The sequence below is a fragment of the Myotis daubentonii genome, chromosome 11, assembly GCF_963259705.1.
Source record: "Myotis daubentonii chromosome 11, mMyoDau2.1, whole genome shotgun sequence".
Lineage (NCBI taxonomy): Eukaryota > Metazoa > Chordata > Mammalia > Chiroptera > Vespertilionidae > Myotis > Myotis daubentonii.
This window is the reverse complement of record NC_081850.1, coordinates 51,792,444-51,817,948: the sequence shown is the minus strand read 5'-3', so window position 1 is coordinate 51,817,948 and position 25,505 is coordinate 51,792,444. Positions and strand designations below refer to the sequence as shown.

Below are 25,505 nucleotides of genomic sequence, written 5' to 3'. Positions count from 1 at the left end.
AATAGTAAGCAGAGTATTTTCCTGAGTTCTGCGAGCCATTATAGCAAATTGTTGAACCTGATGAGGATATCATGGGAACCCAAATTTACTTTTTCTACTATTAGTTAACATTTGAACTATTTCCAATTTAGGACTATTCTGAATAAAGCTGCTATAAATACTCTTGTAAGTACTTTTTGTTGGCTATAAATACTCATTTCTTTTGGATTTATAACCAGAAGTAGGACTGCTGGATAAGGTACACGTGTTTACTTTTAGTAGGTACTGCCACAGATTTTTCCAAATTGTGCCCATTTACATGCCCACTAAGCAATGTATGAAAGTTCCAGTCGTTCTAGTTCCTAATATTGACTTTATCAGCCTTTTAAAAACAATTGTTAACCTTTAATCTTCCAAATGAATCTTCATTTTATCTCCACAGTAGTGGTGAGCTCTGCTGTGAGGGGCAGAGATAGTTATTGGGATGTCAAGGCGAAGTATATCAACCTCGAGGATGAGCCTACAGCCTCTGATAGGAGCAGAGACCAGAATCCAAGCACAGCCCAGCAAGAGCCTAGAGATTCTCAAGGAATTCCAGATTCTTTTTTAAAAAATATATGTTATTAATTTTTTTTACAGAGAAATTGATTTTTTTACAGAGAGGGATAGAGAGTTAGAAACATCGATGAGAGAGAAACATCAGCTGCCTCCTGCATACTCCCCACTGGGGATGTGCCTGCAATCAAGGTACATGCCCTTGACTGGAATCGAACCCGGGACCCTTGAGTCTGCAGGCCGGTGCTCTATCCACTGAGCCAAACCGGTTAGGACGGAATTCCAGATTCTTGCTCAATGGACTCCTGCCTTCAGGGCATTGTGAGGCAAGACAGAATTAGAACAACAGGCTAAAAAAGGAAGCTGATCCATTTCTGATCTCTTCACTATGTGTATGTCTCCAAAGGAACAGGCCTGACCAAGTGAGATGAGGCTGCCTTTCCCAAGGTGGCATTAGGGGTTAGTGGCAGTGCTGATCTGTGATGGCGAAGGATCCTATCTCAATCTGGTCACTGGTCTCAGGTTCAACTTGGAAAACAAACCCAAATCTCTTTGGAAGCAGAACTTCACATGGGCCAACAGAGCTCCCTGAAGGTATGAGGCCTGAAGCCTGAAGGGACCAGCAGGTAACTGGGCATTGCAGCCTGAGTCTGATCAGCCACAAGAAAGCACTCCTGCTTCCTTGCAGGGTGTTTTTTTTTTGTTTGTTTTGCCTGAGGAATGTTGAGGCTGGCCTCAAATTCCTACAGGATCTTCTGACAATGGAGGCCAGGGTGATCCTAAAGAAACCCTCTCATCTGGTGACCAATGCCAGCCCTAACTGGGCTGAGAAGCCAATGGCCACTTTCTTCTCTATGGTTCAGGATTTGACCCAATCTGCCCTGATGGAGATATAACCTGGGTCCCCAGAGGGAGGCAGGCAGTGGCCATCCCCTATTCCAGTCCTCAGTTTAGGACTGCATTGGAAATGTAAGAAACATAAATTATGGGGTGAAGCATATTTTTAAAAATGTTTTTTATTTAGTTATTTTTTTTAGAGAGAGAGAAACAGCGGCATGTCTCCTACTGGGGATCAAGCCCGAAACTCGGCCATGTGCTCTGACCATGTGCCCTGACCGGAATCCAACCCGTGACCTCTGGGTGCATGGGGCGAAGCTCCACCAACTGAGCCACACCGGCCAGGGCGGAGTGAAGCCTATTTCACAAAACACAAAAGACAATGTGGCCGACAAGTCAAGGGAATCTAAAGGGAGGCGAGGTGACCGAGGAGCTGTTACGGGTTAGGGCTGGAGAGGGTTAGGCGGGGGCGGGGGCTGGCGGGGTGAGGGCTCCGCCTGGGTTGGTTATGCTGGGCAGGGCAGGTTCTCCGCCGAGGGAAAGTATGGCCATACTGGCAAGGGCTCTGTACTGAACTCCACCTAGTGAGGATGCAGGGGAGAAGGTTCTGTCTCCTCCCACAAGGTCCAGCCCTTTGGCACCTGGGCTCGGCATGCCCAAGGCTCGGGGAAACCTGCGGCGCTAGAAGGGAGATAATCAGTGGAGGCTGCCGGGTAAAGGCGGGTGCAGGGAGGGGTTCCTTCCCCGAGGCGGGGGGGTTAGTAGTCCTCACTTCCGGGTGCATGAGGATGGGCGGGCGCGGTCTGAGGTCGGTGGCGGGAACCCAGATTCCTGTGGCCTCGTGCGGCCACTTTACTACCGTTAGAAAGGGGCGGTCGGCCGCGGTGCAGCACGCACGAACTCTCCTCCGAGCTTTAAACCCCGCCCCTTTAGTGCCCGCCGCGTCTCCATGGCGACGCGCTGCGAAGTGCGGCTGCGCAGGAGTGACGGAGCGCGGGCGAGGGGGAGGGGGTGTTTTGGTTCTAGCCGCTCGCCGTCCTTTCTAGACTGGCTCGTCGGAAAGCTTCTTGTTCGTGCTTTCTTTTCCTTTTCTCTTCCCCAGCCTCGATCCTCCTCCTCTCCTTCCCTTCTGCCTGCCTCCCCTTTTCCTACTGACGCCCCGGGTCCGGGCCATTTTCCGGGCCGGGCACACTAAGTGCACGGCTCCGGGGGCCCAGTATATGACCCGCGGTCTGGCTACCCCTCGCTTCCCCCGCCCCATGTGGCTGCGGGGCCGCGGCGGCGCTGCCCACTATGGCCCGGAAAGCAGTTAGCAGGAAGCGGAAAGCGCCAGCCTCGCCGAGAACTGGGAGTGACGCTCATGGCCCGCAGGTGAGGGCTGAGAGGGTTGGGACTCGGGTGGGAAGGCCGAGGCACCTCGAGGCGGATAGGGTTTGCAGACTGGGGAACCGGTACCGGCATCCAAGGTCTGTAGTTAGGGATGGGCTGGGGGGAGTGGAGCCCCGACCTGTAGAGTCAGGGCTGGACCATCAGGAGTTCACCGGAGAGCAGGGAGGCCGGGGTGAGGAGCTAAAGGGGAACCTCAAAATGGTGCATATACTGCGGAAGGTCTGCAGCCGGGAATGAGGCTTGAGAAACCAGATCTGGGCTTTGGAGGAGAGAAAATCGAAGTCGAGAGGCATTGGGAACGAGCCTCCCAGAAAATAGGGGGAGGGAGAGTGAAGTCTTTACAAGGACCCCGGGAAGCAGGGATGGTTGCGTTTCGAATATAGGAAGGAGTCTCGCTGTGGATACACAACCCCTGAGCTGGCCCTTGAATCCTTAGAACAAACAGCAATTCCCAGGTATCATCTCTATACCGCCCCCTTTGGAGGGGAAGACCTTGTTGGACGCGTATTCGGACTCTTGATTTCCCGTGCCTTCCACCCCGTTGGTGTTTGATTTTGGAATTCTACAACTGCCTGGAGCGTGGGGCCTCGCGACATGGGGGCGGCCATTAATAGTGCATCCTGGAAGACCTGGGACCCTAAATCTGGCTCCTTGGGCTGCATCCTTCATGCTCCGAGGGGAGTACTGGCTGAGAGGGAGAAGGGGCCTGGGTAGAGATGCAGCCCAGGTTAGTATGGTAATCGTTCAGCCCATCAGGCCCTTCCCTGTCAAGGATAACTTTAGGGACTCTGAATCTTTCACTCCTCAAAGGCCTAGTAAACCTTCTGTCCTTGTTGGTCTCTGCTTCCATTTCCTTGTCTTTTCTTTCGGCCTTTCCCATAGGTAGGTTTGACTCTGAGCAGCATCTTCTCAGTGTTGGAAGAGTTAAACTGGATAGTCTGGGTTGAGATTCCTGTTCTTATATTTCTGTTGCATGTAAATCCTGCAGGATGAGTTCTTGGTGGTTTCCCTAATACACTAGGATCCCTTGTGCTGAAGGAAGGTAGCCAAAGCCCTGATTTCTAATATTGCTTTCCACAGTTTGGCTGGGATCACTCCCTTCACAAAAGAAAAAGACTCCCCCCAGTGAAGAGATCCTTAGTGTACTACCTGAAGAGCCGAGAAGTCATGCTACAGAATGAAACCAGCTACTCTCGTGTGTTGCATGGCTATGCAGCACAGCAACTTCCCAGTCTCCTGAAGGAGAGAGAGTTTCATCTTGGGACCCTTAATAAAGTGTTTGCATCTCAGTGGCTGAATCATAGGCAGGTGGTGTGTGGCACAAAATGCAACACGGTAAGTGTCTGGGGGATGTGGACTTTATCCTAGGCCCTGGATATATGGCTCTACATGCTCCTAGAACCTCTCATTGCTCATTTTCCCCATCAGTTTCTCTTGAGGGGAGATTGCTTTACTCTCCTTTACATTTCCTTCTATTTTTTGGTGATTTCTTCCTCTCTTTTTTTTTCTGTTCCTTTTCCCAGTTATACATTTCTGATAAATCTTTAGAGGAGGCTATTTCTGTAGGCCTCTTGCCATATATATAGTTATGCCAGTGCTTCTAGATTTTTTTTATTTTTTTTTGGCTTCATTTTTTAATTTATGTTGCTTTTTAAGTCAGAGGCCTCAAAGGAAAGATGGAGGAAAGACACCTGGAAAGACTGAGCATCATTCAGGATGCACGATAGTGAAAACCTGCTAGCCTAAAAGTAGAAGCATTTAAAATAGTTCTTGGCAAACATTCACTTTTAGGGTATAGAATCGAAAGTTGTTTATCTTATAAGAATAGACAGGGAATGTGTGTCTGGTGGTATCTTGATGTACATGTTTTCTCTTTGCACAATAGTCTCCGTGAAAAGGATTCAGAAGAGAGAAAAATTAAGTATAAGTAGAATATTTTTATAGAGAATGACAGAAGACAATTATAAATGAGTGAAGGGAAAAATTTATCAGTAAGCTGTATAACCGGCACAATTATAGACATGGATAAAATAAGTTAATCTATGATTGGTTATGGTGGATGTGATTGGAACAGAAGGGCACAAATAGTATGATGTCGGATGATTGACAAGTGAAAAGAGGCAGGGCCTGGAGGTGGAAAATGATTCTGAATGAAGTGTGAGATAAGATGCGATGAGGCCTAGCTGCTCTCTCCATTTTCACCTCGCTCTATGTGAATAGACGAGTAATGTCATAATGGTTGGGTAAATTTACCCTGGACAGGAACATCTTGATTAATTGGAAGAGAAATGGTTGCTGTAAATCAAGAAAGTCTTAAGTACTAGGAGAAGTGTTTTTTTATAAAGGATATTAAAGGCCTGATGCACGAAATTTGTGCAAGAGTAAGCCTCCCCCCCCCCCCCGCCCCCCCCAGCTGCTGAGGCTGCTGACACCCCGGGCCTCTGGCTTCCCTAGCAGCCCTGGCTTGGTCAGGAAGGATGTCCAGTCTAATTAGCATATTATGCTTTTATTATTATAGAACAGGAAAAGATTTAAACATGAGTTTTAAGGAAGGAAATAATACCATGGTGGTTAGGGCCAAGCTTTCATTTCCTCTTCTGTTGAAGGCTGCTTGTCATACAAAAGCTTTTAAAACTGTGTAGTTGCGGCAAGTCTCTACAAAATTTCATTTTTCTAGTCTCATTGTCACTTGGAGTAGAAAGAAACTCTTATTTGGCAAAATTAATTCCATTTTCCACACATGCCATTATAGTGTTTTGCCCAGCAAATGTTGCTGAATTGTAAATTAAAGTAATCATCATAGTGTCTTGCTTCTGGCACTTATTATTTTGAAGGTGAGAATAATATTAAGTAATAATTTAACCTACTGTTAATACATATGATTTCTGTCTTCCTATGTCCTCATGACCTTAAGTCTGTTTTCTTTTTATAGTTAGAGTTTTTTGCTTTGTTTTGTTTAGCTTCCAGAAGCAAAGCAGGGAGCCAGACACACTGCTTTTCTCTGAAATTTGTGACATTTGGCAAATGATTCCCTTAGCTGTGCCTTTGTTTCCCTCTCTCTAAAATGGATATTACCACTTATCGAGTGCTGGTAAGGTGGTGTGGACATCTTGGGAAATACTTCAAGTGAACAATATCTTAATCAAAAATAGTATTAGTGATAGTGAATCAAAAGTTTTTCCAATGCTCTTGGCAATTCCTAAGACTTCCCTTTGAAAGAAAGGAAAATTATTTAAACCATTAGAACTGTCTTTGGATACTATGTGAGAATTTTGGGGGAGGAGGAGTTCTTGTTTGATTCTCAATAGTAAGTTAAGTTTCAGTGTATTGAAATATTATCATCAAAAAAAAAAAAAGGAAATATTATCATCAATAAAATGATTTAAATGTATTCAGTAGGAAAAGTATGCCACAACCATTTATATTCTAAAATCACCTATTCATATGTACCTAAGTTTCACCAGCACTTAACTGAGGGTACACAAATGCTAGAAAGTCAGGTCCTTTCCTAGTTTACCTACCTGGCTTGGCGCTATAATATTGAAATCTCTGCTGAGGCAGTGGGTCTTCCTCTGTGATAAAAGCAGCGGAGATATTTTGTAAAGTTTTCTGTAGCCTGCTTCCTGGGGTGGGAATTGCCCTGTGCTATGGAATGACACTCAAACTGGAAGGCCAGTAAGCTCAGGAATAATAGCAGAGATGGCCAGCCTATGTTTTAATAACAGTACGGTCATATTTTTACTAAATTATTTAAAGAAGGAGAGGTAGTATAAACTTAATTGGATCATGGGTCTGACTACAAGGATGTATAGGTATATTTTCCTGGTTTAGGGTTACAAACTCAGATTGTGTACAAAGTCAGACAGAACAGCTAAATAAAAGAAGCCTGCCAGGCACAAAAGTAAGAAGTAGTGGAGACTGCAAAGAGCCAAGAAGGAATTCTTGGCTCCAGCTAGTTGTAGCCATGCAGCAATTTGGGCCTAGCATTAATAGATTTTTGTCCTTTTTAAAGAGAAACCTGAAATCTGTATTTTTATGGGGGAAGGTATCAACCATGTATGAGGAATTTTAAAATTTTATTTTGAGAACATATTTATTAAAGCTGGCAACAGTGCAATAAGGAAGGGCTTAGGATTGAAGAAGCAACAGGAGAGAGCCTTGGTGGGGGTTGCTTTGGCTCTCTAGAAATACTATAGGAAAGAAATGAGCCTAGGCCGGGCTACTTTGGCTCACTGAGAAGTCAGAAAAGGAAGCCTTAGAGACGGGTTCAGGAGATTAGCCCTGGACCAGCTTCCTCTGCCCATTGTTCCAGTCTCATGGGGTCTCTTGACATTTAGGATATGCACTCCAGTGGGGGAGGAAGAGGGAGAATGGAAAGGAGTATGGGCCTGCTCCCTGGAAGGAAAGCACTATGAGAAATATTGAGAGTCTGGTGTGACAAGAGCTTTATGTGTCTAGAAGAGAGTTGTGAAATTAAGATTGGAAAGGTTCATTAGGATCAAATTGTGGAAGCCCTTGAATGTCAAGCTAAGATTTTATTCTGTGGAGAATGGAGAGACAAGACTTAAGGATTATTTTTTTTTTAAATATATTTTTATTGATCTTTTACAGAGAGGAAGGGAGAGGGATAGAGAGTTAGAAACATCGATGAGAGAGAAACATCGACCAGCTGCCTCCTGCACACCTCCTACTGGGGATGTGCCCGCAACCAAGGTACATGCCCTTGACCGGAATCGAACCTGGGACCCTTGAGTCCGCAGGCCGACGCTCTATCCACCGAGCTAAACCGGTTTTGGCAAGGATTATTTTTTAATTAATATATATTTTTATTGATTTCAGAGAGGAAGGGAGAGGGAGAGAAAGAAACATCGGTGATGAGAAAGAATCATTGATCGGCTACCTCCTGTACGCCCCTTACTGGGGATTGAGCCAGCAACCTAGGCATGTGCTCTGATGGGAATCGAACAGTGACTTCATGGTTCATAGATCAATGATCAACCATTTGGCCACACTGGCCGGGCAAGACCCAAGGATTTTTAAGCAGGGAGTGGCGTCATTGGAGTAGTGCTTTTAGGGAGAGAAGTTATATGATGTTAGTGCTATGGTTATGGATGAGCGGCAAAACCAGGCTAGTAATGGGGAGAAGGTGAGGAGGGGACGGGACAGATATGACATCTTAGAGGTAAAATCTATAGATGATGATGATGATGATGATAACATGCTCATATTTAATTGATTCAGAGCAATAAGTCAAAATTGATACTGATGTCTCCAACCTGGATAACTGGGAAGATGGCAGGATGAGCATTAAGCAGATTTGAAGAGAAAATGAGTTTAGTTTTGTGCTTTCAATTAGTTCAGTGGTTTTCAACCTTCCTAATGCCGCGACCCTTTAATACAGTTCCTCATGTTGTGGTGACCCCCAATTTCATTGTTACAAATTGAACATAATTAAAGCATAGTGATTAATCACAAAAACAGTATGTACTTTATATATGTGTTTTCCAGTGGTCTTAGGCGACCCCTGTGAAAGGGTCATTCGACCCCCACGCGACCCACAGGTTGAGAACCACTGAATTATTTGAAATTGGGGGGGGGTAAAGATTGAAGTTAGTGGTTTGGGAATCATATATGTATAAGGGATTATTGTTAACATGGCTAGAGAAGGCACACTTGAGTTCCATAAACCTCCCTAAAATTGCAAATTTTTCATTATATGTGTATTTTCTGGGCACGATGCAGGGAGGGTGGTGTGGAAAGTAGTTCATAGTTCTCATTAGATTTTCAAAGGAAATACTGTGAACTAAAAATGGGTAAGAACCATTGTTATTTTCGAATAGAACCTTGGAAAATACCTATATTTATGAGGCAGGAAGAACTGCTACCAAGAACCTTGGAAAATACCTGTATTTATGGAACGGAGGTCAGAGGAAAACCAGGAGAGTACCAAAAACAATTCAAGATAGTGGATATTTTCAGAGGGGGTGGTTTGAGGATAAGGATTGTATAGGCAGAGTGATACTGTATGCAGAGTTTGAGGTATTTAATTTTAGATATATGCATATTTTCTAAACCACACTTGGCACAGGTGAGGGCATCAGACTTATTAAACCTGGAAGCATTTCTTTGTAGGCATCTTCGTTAATATCCATTCAGCAGCCAGTAGGGTTTAATTAAATCTTATTTCTGCATTTTGAGGACGCCTTGACGAATGATTCCCCCCCCTCCCCCTTTCCTGGTCTTACTAACAGGCAGAGATTTGCCCTTTTTTTTGTTTTGTTAATCCTCACTCAATATTTTTTCCATTGATTTTTAGACAGTGGAAGAGAGTGGGGGAGAGAGAAAGAGAGAGAAACATCAGTTGGTTGCTTCCCACATGCACCCTGACCAGGGCCAGATATCTAGCTTGCAGTCGAGGTCAGAGTCAAACCTGGGACTCTTCATTCTACATGCCCACTGAGCCAAATTGACTAGGACTGCCCGTTTTTTTCAGGTCAGATCTTAGCTTAGGCCTTTAGTTTCCAAGTTTTTTGTTTCTTTTCTAGAAAAGTAATATGTAAACATATGTCAGAAATATCTGCATTTATACCAACAAATTTGATTAAGTTACTTTGTATTGTATATTTGGATTCAGAAATTTGAGGGTTGAGTTTGGCTCCCATTTCTTATTAGCTTTATGCCCTTGTATAAGTAAGATACAGTAGAACCTACGTTCTCGAACTTAATTCATACCTGAAGGCTGATTGAGAAGTGATTTGTTCCCATTAGGAAGAATGTAAATTGAATTAATCAGACCTACAAATGATTGCCTATTTTAACTTTTCTTATATATAATACATGGCTCATGTACTAGTACTGTTTAATCTATAAACAAACACTTTCTTAAATTTATTGAACCACCCCCTCTGGCCTTAAAGGGATCACTTTCAGCACTCCTTCCAGAGGTGTCTTTTAGGAGATCCATATGTAGCATCTTTGCTTTTTCAAGTATCACTGCCTTGGAAATCCTGCTTTTTGTTTATCCAAATCAACCACAGTTTTTCTACCTCCTCAGTTATCTGTGATGTGGTTTTGTGAGCACTTTCACACCTTTGGCAATATTAGCATTCTTGATGGCCTCTTCATGTTTTAAAATTGTGTTAATCTTTGATGCCAGCAACAAAAGCATTGTCTCCTTTGTTTGGTGCTTGAGAGAGAAGCATTTTGTCCTGCTGAGGTATCAGCATGAAAGGGTTGTCAAGTCAAAAACCCAGTTTTTTCCCACAACTCAGACATTTTTTCTGTGAACAACTTGGTTGAGAACTGAATTGTTTGAGATGGGAGATGTTGGTGAACCGAGGTTTGAATGTATATTCTAAGCTGTTCTCTTACCTTTAAAATAAATGGAGAAAGTAACAGAGTTATTGAAAGATTCAAGTTGGTGGTATGTAGGCAGGCTTAATAGTCATCTCAGATGGTGATTTAAGAAAAATTGAATTTATTTAAGGAAAAGGGGTGGGGGATGGGATAGCCAAAGGGAAGGGCTATGCAGAGAAAAGGGGGCCTTTGAGACAAACTTAGGGCATAAGCCCAGGATGGATGAGCTGCCATTGCCCATTGCTCCTTTAGTTGCGAGTCTTATGGGATCCCTTAGAGAGGTTAGGGGATAGTGCTTGGGGGTGGGGGAAAGGTACAGGCGTGATCCTTGGAAGGAGAGGGCTGGGTCCTTTGCCCTGAGCGTTATTTACTAGTATCTCTTTCTGGCAGGGGGGAATCTTAGGGGAGATCTCAGGGAGGCTCTTAATAGAATATTCATCAGCTTTCCAGGTGTTGTGTTTCAAGGGCCTGGTCTCCACTGATTGGTCAGTGCTAGGGGGGGTCATTAGTCAATAATGTAGCTGGTCCTGAGGCAGCCACAGGCAGAGTCAACTTGTCTGGTTTTGCTGCTTTTTTGGGCCTGGAGCTCAAGTACAACTGAGGCTAGATGTTATCGTTAGGGAGGAAGAGGTCAGGGAGTGAAAACCTGACCAGTGATGTGCTAGGGGAGGATAGGCTCTTGTTTTCCTCTCTCTGTTATAACAGAGACAAGGATAAACTGTTTTCCCAGTTTTGTCCCTTGCTAGGCTCCCAGGGCTTTCTGCCCTGGTGAGTTTTGTACCTGGTCCATCATCCTTGCCCTGGGGGTCTAACAGTCATGAAGAGAGTTAATGAGATGTTAGTTAGCACAGTGCCTAGAACAGGGATCCTCAAACTTTTTAAACAGGGGGCCAGTTCACTGTCCCTCAGACCGTTGGAGGGCCGGACTATAGTTTAAAAAAAACCTATGAACAAATTCCTATGCACACTGCACATAATCTTATTTTGATGTAAAAAAACAAAACGGGAACAAATACAATATTTGTATTTGCATGTGGCCCGCGGGCCGTAGTTTAAGGACCCCTGGCCTAGAACCAGGGGTTAATAAAATTGTTGATGTAATTAATGGTGGTGAAGGAGGAGGAAGTGTGGAAGAAGTGGTTTTATGATTGAAGGCCCTAGGTGTATTTTTGGCTAGATTCAGGTGCATTTAAGAAGTGAGCATTTCTCTACCCTATAAATGGCTGTTTTCTGTATGTCATTCACATTCCCACATAGCTTAAACATTTAGAAATGATTCATTTAGATATAATGGTATAAGAGGAAGTACAATTTGTAAATTATAGGAAATTATATTTAAATTTCATTATAGATTAAATATAGATAAAAGGAAAATATTTTCCTGTGTGTAAATTAGAAATAAATATCCAGGTGTTTCTTTTTGGATTTGAGAGAGAGCGCGCGCTTGCATAAGAGAAGAAGATAGAAACGTCGGTTTGTTGTTCCACTTATTTACGCATTCATTGGTTGCTTCTTGTATGTGTCCTGAGCAGAGATCAAACCTGCAAACTTGGCTTATCTGGACAATGCTCTGACTGACTGAGGTGCCTGGCCAGGGTAGTAATACCCAGTTCTGATAGAGATGTGTTGGAACAACAACAATATTGCTACTAAAACTCTTTTTTGGAAGTAATTTGGCATTATGTTTCAAAATCTGGTACATGTCATGTGTTGAATGAAGAACCTAAAAATATACCCTTTGACCTAATATTTTCAGACTAGGGAATTCATCCAAAGGAAAAGTCTTTTTTTAACAAAATAATTATTAGAAGCTATTTTAGCTAAATGCTAACAGAATACTTGAGTAATTTATGGTAAATCAAGTTTGCATGATATGCAGTTATTAACATAATTATAAAGACTAAACATGCAAAAATAAGACTAAACATCCAAAGCATTTGATATGTTAAATGGAATGAAATAAAATTGATCTCTGCTGATTGTAGCTATACACAATTATACATGCATGTGGTGAAGGACTAAACAGAAACTTGACAAATGAAAACAGACATGAAAAAAGAGGACTATGAGTGATCTTTTGCATTTTTTATTTCTATTATTGCTGATAAAGTAATATAAGTGAACTCTCATTTTTTTTTAATTAAATCTTTATTGTTCAGATTATTACATTTGTTCCTCTTTTTTTCCCCCCCATAACTCCCCTCCTCCCAGTTCCCGCCCCACCCTCCGCCCTCACTCCCCACCCACTGTCCTCATCCATAGGTGCACGATTTTTGTCCAGTCTCTTCCCACATCTCCCACACCCCTTTCCCCCCCCAAGAATAGTCAGTCCATTCCCTTTCTATGTCCCTGATTCTATTATAATCAACAGTTCATTCTGTTCATCAGATTATTTATTCACTTGATTCTTAGATTCACTTGTTGATAGATGCATATTTGTTGTTCATAATTTGTATCTTTACCTTTTTCTTCCTCTTCCTCTTCTTAAAGGATACCTTTCAGCATTTCATATAATCCTGGTTTGGTGGTGATGAACTCCTTTAGCTTTTCCTTATCTGTGAAGCTCTTTATCTGACCTTCAATTCTGAATGATAGCTTTGCTGGATAAAGTAATCTTGGTTGTAGGTTCTTGGTATTCATCACTTTGAATATTTCTTGCCACTCCCTTCTGGCCTGCAAAGTTTCTGTTGAGAAATCAGCTGACAGTCATATGGGTATTCCCTTGTAGGTAACTGAGTTTCTTTCTCTTGCTGTTTTTAAGATTCTCTCTTTATCTTTTGCTCTTGGCATTTTAATTATGATGTGTCTTGGTGTGGTCCTCTTTGGATTCCTTTTGTTTGGGGTTCTTCGCGCTTCTTGGACCTGTAAGTCCATTTCTTTCACCAGGTGGGGGAAGTTTTCTGTCATTATTTCTTCAAATAGGTTTTCAATATCTTGCTCTCTCTCATCTTCTGGCACCCCTATAATTCTGATGTTGGTACGCTTGAAGCTGTCCCAGAGGCTCCTTACACTATCTTCGCATTTTTGGATTCTTTTTTCATTTTGCTTTTCCGGTTGGATGTTTTTTGCTTCCTCGCATTTCAAATCATTGACTTGATTCTTGCGCTCCTCTGGTCTGCTGTCGGGCGTCTGTATAATATTCGTTATTTCAGTCCGTGTATGCTTAATTTCTAGTTGGTTCCCCAATATAAGATCAAGGGTCTTATTAGTTTTCGTGTAGATCTCATTAAGTTTATCGGCAGCTTCTAAACAGTTCTTGAGAGACCTTAAAAGTGTGGTTCTGAACTCTATATCTTCCATTGACAATTTTGTCCTGTTTCTCTGTCTCCGCATTTTGTTATGCTTCCTTGGTGCACCCCCTAGTGGTCTTTGTTCGCAGTCTTATAGTTAAATCTTGATTGTTGTAGCTAATCCCAGGGAGGGTTTGACCTCCAGGCCAAGTGGCTATGAGAATCAGCTGTGTCAGCAGTGAGAGAACTTCTGTCCTCTAGGGAGGTGCTAATCTAGCCTTTGCCTGAGGCTATCCGGCAAATGCCTCTGTGCAGGGCTTGGGCGGGGCGGGTCGCACAGGATCAACAGGGTGGGCCGGAGAGAGCAGTTATGGCGGCTCTCAGTCCTGTCCCCAGGGGCTGTGCCTCTCTGAGTCCCAGCACCCGCTGCAAAGCTCGGAGAGAAAGCTGCACTGGCTCTGACCGAAGCCAGACAGTCCCGCTTCTCCCGTTTGAGTCTGGGTCCCTAAAGACTCGCCCGGATCTGGAGCTCAGAGTCTGTGACTCCCTCCCGATTGAAAACGCCAACCGCGCCTTCCACCGCCAGCCGGCTCCTCGCACTCGGCACCTCAGAATTTGACTTCAGCACTGCGCCTCCTCTGAGTGTCCGTGTGCGTTTCTCTTTCCTCCTAGTTGTAGGACTTCCACTCAGCCAGCGTTCCTGTGGTTCTGGGTGATGTCCCTTCCGTTTTTTGGTTTCACTTTTGAAGTAGTTGTTCAAAGCAGCAAACTCCGGCGTTAACCTATGCCGCCATCTTGGTTCTCCTCACTCTAATTTTTTAAAAATGTTACTTCAGCTAGATAAATCTTGTATTTTCTTAGCCTAAAGAAACAGTGAAGGTAGCCTTGACCAGTTATCATTCATTACTTGTCTTGTTTATTGGTAAAAATTAAACGTAGTTATGTATTATATATCTTCTCTTGGGAGAGTGAAGTAGGGGTTTGAAAATACAGTGATGGGATATACAGCAAAAGGAGTTTCCCTTTTTGGTCACAAGGGAGTGTTTTGGAGCGCAATAAAACTAGAGAGTCCTGACTGGTGTGCTTCAGTTGGGCATCATCCTATGCACCAAAGGTTGCTGGTTGATTCTCAGTCAGGGCACATACTAGTATGCACATACCTGGGTTTGGGGCATGATCCCAGGTAGGGGTTGTGTAGGAGGCAGCCAATCGATGTTTTACTCTCATCGATGTTTCCATCTCTCTATCTCCCCCTCCCCCCTCTGAAATCAATTAAAAAAAGTAAATTGCACCACCCGTCAGCGTAGTTCAGTGGTTGAGTGTTGACTTATGAACCAGGAGGTCAAGGTTTGATTCCCAGTCAGGGCACATGTCCAGGTTGCGGGCTCCATCCCCAGTAAAGGGCATGTAGGAGGCAGCTGATCAATGATTCTCTCTCATCATTAATGTTTCTATCTCTCTCCCTTCCTCTCTGAAATCAATACAAATATATTAAAATATATAAATAGCACCTAGAGAGAGATCTTGCTTCTCAGTGGGCAAGTACACAAACCACATTGTCCTTATGTCTTTATGCTGTAATGCTCAGGAAGTAAGAATGTGTCTTTACCCAACCCCTGTGGTGTTTCACTAGTTTAAAATTGCTGCACTGTAATTAACACTGTTCACCTGTCATTTCCTTAGCATAAATTCCTGAAATTGAAACTGCAAATTTTACACATTTTTAATTTTTGATACATATTATCTCACCACTTCCTGTTGTGTTTCTTGGTCTTAGGTCTCTGTTTTGCTCTCCCCCATCTTCTAGGTTTGAAATAGGAAATGAATTCCTCTTCTTTGATTTTGGTTGTCTTTCCTTTCCCGAACTTTCAGCAAACTTAGGCTGCCCACTAGCCTCTTATTGTCTAACTCAGTAGAATTTATCTTGATGTCTGTGTGACCTATGTGGATTTGCTTTCCTTTCTCTGTTAGGCTCCAGCTAAAATACTCTTGAGTTTTAGAAACTTTGTGAGTCCACATTTTACTAAGCCACCTTGATCTTTCTTGTACACACATTTGCATGTGTCTACAAACACTCATACATGCAGAGATGTACTCACTAGTCTTAGAATCTTCCTGATTGTAAGGCCTTTGCCTTCTTTTTTCTTCTGTTCTAGACTGTAAAGTACAGGGAGCCATTGAACCTCCAGTTTACCTTGCCATGCAGTTAGTTTCTGGCAGGTATCCCAGTAGGTTAATGTGCAGGAAGTGTTACAGGAGCTGCATGAAGCCTTGGCCCCTTGTCAGAGAGCTTGGAGAGCGATTCTGTGGCAGCTCCTCCACATCACCGTCCCTTCCTTTGAAGAAGAAAAAGGGCTCTGTCCTTCACATGGTGCTTTTTCATTTCTATGTAAGATTGAGGTGAGGTTCCCTTACTTCGAAGAAGGAAAAGGGCTCTGTCCTTCACATGGTGCTTTTTCATTCCTCTGCAAGAATGAGGTGAGATGGGGGTAAACTTGGTTTCCTATGCCCTCTGCAGACCCAACTATTACCGATTTTTCCATTGCCCGTGTAGCAAATGTTTTCCATATAGTATAGAAGCTTTTCTTAACAACCTGAAAAACCAAACAAATATGAGCATAGTATATTACTATTACCTATCACTTGTTAAGCACTTATTCTGTGCTGAGCCCTTGCTAAACACTTTACATTTTATTTGATTTCTTAGCAACCCAATGAGATAGATAATATTATTCAAGTTTTATAGATAACTAGAGGCCCGGAGCACAAATCTGTGCACAGGTAGGGTCCAGCCAGCCTGCCCCAATCGGGGCAATCAGGCCAGGAGCAGGGGCTGCAGGCAGTTGGCTGGCTGGCTCCACCCCCTGGTCGAACTTCTGGTTGAACTCCCGGTCGAGGGGACAATGTGCATATTAGCCTTTTATTATATAGGATAATATCCAGAAAGATTAAGTGACTTGCCCAAGATCACACAGCTAATAGGTAACCAATTTGGAATTCAAACCTAGATCTTTCCCGACTCCAAAACTGCAGAAGTTGGACTTTAGACTTTCTTGGGTATGAATAGATGAAACTTTTTTTCCCTCACCTTTTTGGATGGCAGTGGAGAGAATGGCAAAGGAATGGACTAAAATAATTCTTAAAAATTTTAGCTCGCCCTCACATTCCCCAGGAGAAACTCAGATATTTGCAGGTTTCAGTTTAGTTTTTACTCTTGTGTTTTATCAAGAGTAAAACATTGCCCTCAGTGTACTGAGCTGATTCTCTTCATGTCAGTGCTTCTCAAACTTCGGGGACCTAGAGATCTTGGGAAACTCCAGAATCCGATTTAGATAGGTAGGGCAGGGCCTGAGATCCTTTGTTTCTAACAAGCTCCCAGGTGCTCCTTTCAATAACAAGTGTCTAGAACAGCCGTGGGCAAACTGCGGCCCGCTGAGGCCAGTTTGAAATAAATAAAACTAAAAACAAAAAAGACCGTACCCTTTTATGTAATGATGTTTACTTTGAATTTATATTAGTTCACACAAACACTCCATCCATGCTTTTGTTCCGGCCCTCCGGTCCAGTTTAAGAACCCATTGTGACCCTCGAGTCAAAAAGTTTGCCCACCCCTGGTCTAGAATCTAGATCAGTGATTGTTAAACCTGAGCAGTAAACAGTGTCCTGGAGATCCTTGGGAAAATATTCAGTTTTACTGATCTCAAACTCAGTGATTTCTAGTTGGAGGAGTTTCATGGTAGGGTCTGGGAATTGTTTTTGTTTTGTAGTATTTTGTAAAAAAATAAAAAGAAAATTCCCCAGTTATTGTAATTATCAGTTTGGGAATCACTAGTCTAGCAGCTAATGTGTTATGGATGCATTGTCCCACGCAACACAAAGGTGTTAACTGGACAGTTAATTTTGCTTCATGAAACATTTGAAGGCTTGTGTTAGAGATTACTTATTTAAAAGGATAAGAAAACCTTTTTTGGAAGGGCTAGTTCACAATCCCCAAGAGCAGGAAGTATTTCTAGATCTAAGAAGGAAACTAGGAATTGGAAAGCCACAAGGAACCAAGGATGGCCATACTTCCTCTCTTGTGGAGAGGAAGGTGTTTTTTTCTCTGGAGAATGGCTTTGGTCGAAAATGGCCACCCAGTCTGTCACCAGCCAGCTCCACATTTCTGAGAGAACTTGAATGACACAGTCTAATGTAGCCTTGTAACCAAATCTCCCTGGGCAGTGCTGTGATCCTGAGATCACAGCTACAGAGCCCCACTCTGAATGCAGAGAAGTGTGGACCCCCTAACATCACTGAGCAGACCTCCTGAAAGTGGCTACTGCACATGCTTACTATGTAGCCTTGCATTTGTTGGGGCATGATTATAGAACCAAATAGGTAAAATTCACTGCTTTTGGAATTGGCAGGGCCTTATTAGCTTAATGGAGAAGCGAGGCAAGATTTTAAATCAGTATGATATGGTCTAAGTTGTGGGTAGAGGGCTATCCTGGGAGCCTACAAGAGAGGAACTTGCCCTGGCTGTTTAGTTCACTTGGGTGTGAGTGTCATCCGATTCAGCAAGGTTGCAGGTTTGATCTCTGGTCAGAGCTCATATTAGAATCAACCACTGATTCTAATTCATAAATAAGTGCAACAACAAATAGATGTTTCTCTCCCTTTATCTCCTTTTCCCTTTCTACCTCTCTAAAATCAATAAATAAAAATTAAAATAAAAAAGAAGAGAGCCTGGCTAGTGTAGCTCATTGATTGAGCATCAGCCTGTGAACCAGGAGGTCACGGTTCGATTCCCAGTTAGGGCACATGCCAGGATTGTGGGTTCATTCCCCTGTGTGGGGTGTGCAGGAGGCAGCCCATCAATGATCCTCTCTCATTATTGATGTTTCTATCTCTCTCTCCCTCTCCCTTCCTCTCTGAAATCAATTAAAAAAATATATATATATATTAAAAAGAATAGAGAAAGAGAGAGGAACTTAACAAGCTTAGAAATTTAGGGAATATTCAGAGAGGATATGTCTGACCTGAATCATTAATGATAAGTCAGTGTTGGCCAGGTAAAGAAAAAAGTAGGGGAAATCATTTCTGACATTGTGAACAGCATGAGCATTAAACAAAATAATTTATTTCATTGAAGATTTTTGCATGAATAATAATTATAAGCATACGGTCAACAGCAGGATGTGAAGCTAGAGCAGTGGTTCCCAACCTTTTTTTGGCCATGCCCCACCTAAGCATCTCTAAAATCCTGACCTCCCAACCCCACCACCCGTGACATATAATTCTTATTAAAAAAGTGAACTCATATTCAATGTGGTGGAAGCCTAAAAGGTCATTAACTTGGTCTAAACAAGCGTCCAAAAGAACATGGCATCCATGAAAGAGAAAAATAAAAGGAGGAAAGGACAGTTGAAGTATGAGGAAGAAATCACTAAGAGAAAAAAAAATGAAGTGATACGAAAAAATAGCAAATAAAGTTTCAAAACATACGCTAGAGAACTGAAATGCATAAATATATAACGATTTATATACTGTATATGAGGCCCCTAGAACCATAAATGGAAAAAATTTACTGTTAATAACTCATTCTCAAATTGCCCCCCTGTGGGGCTTGTGCTCCACGTTAGGAACCACTGAGCTAGAAAGATACAGGTAGGGGCCAGATTGAGGAGAATAGTCATGCCACGCTAAGGCTTTGGATATAGGTAAAGGGGAACTGTTGGATATTTTTTAATTGACATGGGAGGATTCCCATTTTTACGAAGATGACTGATTCTGGAGAAGAGTTTTTTTATGGTGGCCTTGCCTGGAAGCACAAAGACTAATTGCAATTGTCCAGGGGAGAAGTGGTGAGAGAGGAAAGAGCCAACTGTAAGAATGTTTAGGGAGGTAGATTTGGCAGGACTGGATTGGATGATGAAGTGAGGGAGAAAGAGAAGTCTAGGATAAACCCCAGGCTTGGGTGATTGGGTGGATTTTAAGTTTAAGGCTTATCTAATTTCTCCTTTCATAGATCTCCTTCTGCCCATGCAGTAGATTACTGTATACAAAGATTTGACGTGATCTGGCTTTGGCACAATTGCTGACAAGATTTTAAATCAACTTCTTGAAACGATAAGATATATGAGGGCAGAGATTATTTCTCTCTTACTCATAGTTAATTCCTAGCACCTAGAATATATGAGTGAATGAAGGAGTAAATCATTAAATCACAAAGAATTGAATGTAGACTTTCTGGAATGCCCTTTTTCTAAGACTGATCTTTTCGATAATACATTTCTCTGAGTTGAATCTTGGAGAGTGAAAAAGGCTTAGATTGGTAAATGGGGTAGAGAAGAGCATTTCAGGCAGAAGCAACAGCATAAGCAAAAGCATGGAGGCATAGAACAAAATGGTGTGTGATAGACATAAGCAGTGAGATATTAATAACTCTTACTTTGTCATATGTCTTAGGTCACTCCAGCAATCGTAGTAGCATTTATAGGTATGTTTAATAGTGGTTGTGATGTGTTCTGGGAATTGTGATTTGTTTCTAAGTTTCTATGCATGTGTAGATAGAAATTTGATATTGAAAATATGCCCAGACCGGCAGAAAAACCTTTAGTCAAGCTATTTTTTTTTAAATTTGATTTTACAGAGAGAGAGAGAGAAGAGAAACATCAATTTGTTGTTCCACTCACTTATGCATTCATTGGTTGATTCTTTCATTTGTCCTGATGGGGACCAAACCCATAACCTTGGCATATCTGGATGACTCTCCAACCAGCTGAGCTGCCTGCTGGGGCTAGTCAGGTTCTTTAGGTCCATAGTCTAATGCAAGTTCTCTTTGAAGCTGTCTTTGAATCCCAAGCAAAATTTACTGCTTCCTAATCTGGGTGCATGTAGCATATTATACTTGTCTCTGTTATATTATCTTCTGCCGGTGCCTTTAATAATTCCCAGTATAGCATGTAGTAGGCATTGATTAAATGTTTGATGGCTAATGGATGTTTGTACTCAGGATCAGCCACATTAAAGAGAAACTATTTAGCATATTTCCCTTTTCTCTTATAGCTCTTTGTAGTGGATATCCAGACAAGCCAGATTACCAAGATTCCCATTCTGAAGGACCGGGAGCCTGGAGGTATAACTCAGCAGGGCTGTGGTATCCATGCCATCGAGCTGAATCCCTCTAGAACACTGTTAGCCACTGGAGGAGACAACCCCAACAGCCTTGCCATCTACCGGCTGCCTACACTAGATCCTGTGTGTGTAGGAGATGTAAGTTTCCCTAATAACTGTAGTTAGAGGCAGTCTTGTTTTTCAACAGAGCCTGCTAGGTCACATTGACCCTCCACCCCTGGTGGTAAGGTGTGGAGGTAAGATTTCAGAAATAGGGACGACTCCCCATAGGGAGTATCAGGTATATTGACAGCGTATTTGTTTGATGAAGGGGCGAGCAGCGTACCTCGGGAGCCAGCAGCAGTTGATTAGTGTTTTGAGTCCAGTTTCCACACACATACTACTGCCCATAGTCAGAGAGCAAAAGTTATTAAAGCATTCATTCAGCAACTATTTATTGAGAGCCTTCTATGGCCAGGCATTATTTTAGACACTTGAGGTGCAGCAGTCAATAAAACAGATAAAACCCCTATCCTCTTGAAGCCTGCATTCTAGTGAAGGGAGGCGATATATAAACCAATAAATACTCATCAGCAGAATGTCAGAGTTGATAAGTACCATGGATAAGGCAGGCTAAAGCAATAGAGTGGTGGAAAATGCTATTTCAGAAGATGGCCTCATTGATAAGAATGACATTTGAGTTGATGTACAAAATAATATTGAGTGTAAACTATAATTGAAAAAAAAACATTGTACATCAACTATAATTGAAAAATATATATTAAAAAAGATGACATTGAGACTTAAAGGAAATGAGGGTGCAAGCCATGTTGATGTCTGGAGGAAGAGAGTTTCAAATGAAAGAAACAGCAGAAAGGTCAGTTATAGCTGTTGTCGCAGGAAGCAAGGAAGAGACTATATGACGAGGTTGGAGGGATGAGAGGTGAGTGATTATGCTACTATGTAAGAGCCCCAAAGAAGACATCCAGAGAATGAAGGCCAGAGCTGTATGTCGACTAGACATGCTTATTATTCACAGTTATACCAGTTTTATTCCAGCCTTGCACCTCCAGGTAAGAGTTAAAGATTATGAGATAATGCCCTAAGAGATCAGAGTTGTAATTTTTAAAAAGATATTTTCAGCTAGACTTGTGTGCTTTTCAAGAGTGTGCATTGTAATTCTATTTTACTAATTTCCTTTTTTTCTCCCACCCCTCTCTGTACCTGTCATTCCCTCCTCCCCAAGGATGGGCACAAGGACTGGATCTTTTCAATTGCATGGATCAATGACACTATGGCTGTGTCTGGTAAATTGCCTTTTTGTAAGGATTTTTGGTGTGGCTGGGAGGGAGGGAAGTTAGAAATTGAAAAGGAATAATGTGAATGAAAATAGCCCAGTAAACAGAAAATCAACTAGGGGTCAGGAGATCTTATTTATTATTCATACTCTGCCTTGTTCCAAAAAAGCATGTGTGATGGCATATTAGTCTAAAGTTTTTGGGGGGTTCATTAAAATAATGGTGTTAACATGTTTTGGAAAAGTTGACATGTTCTATAAAGTATTAGGAGCAATAACCATTTTTTGTACAACTAACTATATAGTGTTAAGTTTCTTATTGCTAAAAGCTATATGTCATTTCTTTCCAGTGGTAGGTCAGAAAAAGATGTATGGAAACGAGTGTAGAGAAGATAACCTAGAGATAACACATGCTTTCTAGATACCCACAGTAGCCTAGAAGGTAGGCTCAGAGTGCTAACCATTTTTACTGGGTACTCATGTGTAAAAATATAATTCCCCACTCCAGATCCCCAAACCAAAGTAATCTTATTAGTTGCTAATGTAAGTACTTCACATATGTTATATAATCCTCAGAACAGTACTAGAGGGTTTGCATTACTAGGCTCATTTAACAAATGAGAAAATTTAGATTCTGAGAGGTTATTTAGTTCTTTGCAAGGCAATAGAAAGCAGCCAAGAGGGAAAATAAATCTAATAAGCATATTCACAGGTCAAAATTACCCGGCAGTAGTTCAGAAGTTTTGGGATTCCTTGTTATTTGTCTCCCCAGGGAATGAGAGGGCTGAGGTGGTCATGTCACTTCTATAGGGACTGTTGATATGTCAGTAACCTGCACTAAATTTGGTTGGTGAAAGCCAGGACTTGTCTTTGTTTGGGCTCCACCCCTCTCTTCTTTCAAATTTCCTGCCAGTGTCATGTTTTCAAGCTGATAATGCCCAAGTATACATTTCCTGAACAATAACGGCAGGTTTTAAAAACATTACCTCTGCTATTAGAGACCTGAATTTGAATCCCGGTCCTACCACTTATTAGCACTATGATCTTGAGCAAGTTATTTAAGCTTTTTGAGAGAGACTTTTTTTCCTCATCTGTAATATGGGTAATAATTTATATAATTTAGTGGGTCACTGGGAAGATTAAATGCGATAATGCATAGTGGCTGCTATTTTGAAAACGTTCAATACTTGTTAGTCAGTGCTAATGTTCAGACATGATGATGGGCATCAACCCCTGAACATTCCACCTCAAAATCAGCATATTCAAACTCACGATCTCTCTTCCAAGACTACCCCACCCCTACCTCCACCCATGAATCGACATATATTAGTGAGTGTTCCCATCTTTCACCGATTGCACAGCTAGGGAACTAAGACTCATTTTAGGCTCTTTAGTTTCCTTAGGTTACCAATCCGTGTTGATACTGTTTTCTAAAATATCTCTCTATCCATCCATTTCTTTTCTATTTTCTATACTCTAGAGCTCATCATCCATCTCTCTCTTTTTTTGTAAGTGCATTTTTATTGAGGTTTTTTTTGTTTTGTGTTGTGGTGTTTTTTTTTTAGAGAAAGAGGGAGAGGGATAGAGAGAAACATCATTCATGTGCCCTGGCTGGGAACCAAACCAGTGACCTCTTGTTCCTTCCTGGGTCAACACTCAGCCACTGAGCCATACCCGCCAGGCAGTCATCATCTATCTCTCGAGTTACCCAAGTATCCTTCCATATTTTCTTTCTGCTTTTAGTCTTGTCTCCTCCAATTTAATCTTCATGTTGCTGCCAAATTAGTTATTTAAATAATTTTCCTTATTGTAAAAGTAATACACATAAGAAATTTTTTTTAATCCTTACCTAAGGATATGTTTGTTTATTTTATTTATTTATTTATTTTATATTTTATTGATTTTTTACAGAGAGGAAGGGAGAGAGATAGAGAGTTAGAAACATCGATGAGAGAGAAACATCGATCAGCTGCCTCCTGCACATCTCCCACTGGGGATGTGCCTGCAACCCAGATACATGCCCTTGACTGGAATCGAACCTGGGACCTTTCAGTCCGCAGGCCGACGCTCTATCCACCGAGCCAACCGGTTTCGGCATGATTTTTTTTATTTTAGAGAGGGGACTGGAGAGAGAGAGGGAAAGGGAGAAACATTGATCAGTTGCTTCCTACACTTGATCCTAGCCCAAAGGCTGAGAAGTGATATCATCAGTTGCTTCCTGTATGCACCTCAACTGGAGATTAAACCTGAAAGCTAGGTATGTGCCCTGACCAGGAATTGAACCTGCAACATTTTTGGTGTATGGGATGACGCTCCAACTGAGCCATCTGGCCAGGTCTACACGTAAGAAATTTTTTAAATACAGATAAAGGAAAGAAGGCTTACTCATATCTCTACCCAGTGGTAATCACTATTAACATTTTGAAATATATCTTGCTAGATTTTTTTTAGTACATATTTTTTAGTTGGTTAAAATGGGATCATATAGAGGGATGGATATATGCATAGATGTGATAGATCAATAAAATGTTGATAATAGAATATAGGTGTAAGTATGCAACTTGTAAAATTCTTTCAACATTTCAGGATGCTTGAAGTTTTTCATAATAAAATTTGTGCAGTTTTATCCCAGCCATTTTGGCTTGGTAGATGGAGTGTTGACCTGTGGACTAAAGGGTCCTGGGTTCAGTTCCGGTTAGGGGCACATGCCTTAATTGCAGGCTCAATCCCTGACCCTGGTTGGGACAAATGTGGGAGGCAGCCAATTGATGTCTTTCTCACATCAATGTTTTTCTCTCTCTCTGTCACTCCCTCCCTTCCATTCTCTCTGAAAAGCAATGGGAAAATGTCAAAAAACAAAACAAAATTTAAAAAAAAAACTTGTGCAGTTTTATTTTAAAACTAGAGGCCCGGTGCACAAAATTTGTGCACTGGGGCGTGTGTGTGTGTGTGTGTGTGTGTGTGTGTGTGTGTGTGTGCGCGCGCGTCCCTTAGCCCGGCCTGTGCCCTCTTGCAGTCCGGGACCCCTTGGGGTATGTCTGCCTGCTGATTTTCTTCTGACTGCTTTTAAGATGTTCTCTGCCTTTTTTTTTTTTTTTTTTGGTAGTTTCCCTCTAATGCACCCAGGTATTAGTTTTCTTTCTCCTCGCAGTCCAGGACCCCTTATTCCTTACCACCCGCCTGCTTGCTGCTCCTTACTGCTCAGCTCGCTGCTCCTTAGTGCTGCTGTGGAAGTGGGAGAGGCTCCTGCCACCGCCACTGCACTTGCCAGCCATGAGCCCCGCTTCTGGCTGAGTAGCGCCCCCCCCTGTGTGAGTGCACTGACCACCAGGGGGCAGCTCCTGTGTTGAGCGTCTGCCCCCTGGTGGTCAGTGTATATCATAGTGACTGGTCGTTCTGGTTGTTCAGCCATAATGGTCACTTAGGCTTTTATTATATAGATTTGCAAAATAAACTTTGTGAAGTTCTCCAGATGTTCTCTCTTTCTGGCCTTTTCTAGATTTCACACATGATGAACTCTCTTCTTTGAATCCCTGCCCACAGTTCTTATGATGCAAACAAATTGAATATTTCTGCCATGTTAGACAATTTTTACTACAAAGCATTCAGGAGATTTAAATATGGAAAAGGGCACTTTCTGGTTTCCAAGGAGAGTTGGCAAATAACTTTACTGGAAAGGAATTTTAAAACCATGATTTTTTTTTTAGTGGTTCTTGATATTCTGTTCTATAACTATATTATAGCCACAATGTTGGACATACAGATTG

At 42.2% G+C, this 25,505-nt stretch overlaps 1 protein-coding gene across 2 annotated transcripts in view; it reads left to right on the top strand.

The window, feature by feature from the left end:
- Positions 1-2,350: 2,350 nt before the first annotated feature.
- The window catches only part of DCAF12 (DDB1 and CUL4 associated factor 12), a 31,160-nt gene continuing 8,005 nt past the window's right edge, over positions 2,351-25,505 (top strand). The window contains exons 1-4 of one of the 2 annotated variants that reach the window (XM_059657152.1): positions 2,351-2,742; positions 3,841-4,095; positions 20,394-20,600; positions 21,688-21,748. In XM_059657152.1, coding sequence (XP_059513135.1) covers positions 2,665-2,742; positions 3,841-4,095; positions 20,394-20,600; positions 21,688-21,748 — 601 coding nt within the window. In that variant the 5' untranslated portion in view covers positions 2,351-2,664. Of the gene's footprint in view, positions 2,743-2,863; positions 3,488-3,840; positions 4,096-20,393; positions 20,601-21,687; positions 21,749-25,505 lie in introns of those variants that run through there. The other variant, XM_059657153.1, reaches the window with a different exon arrangement.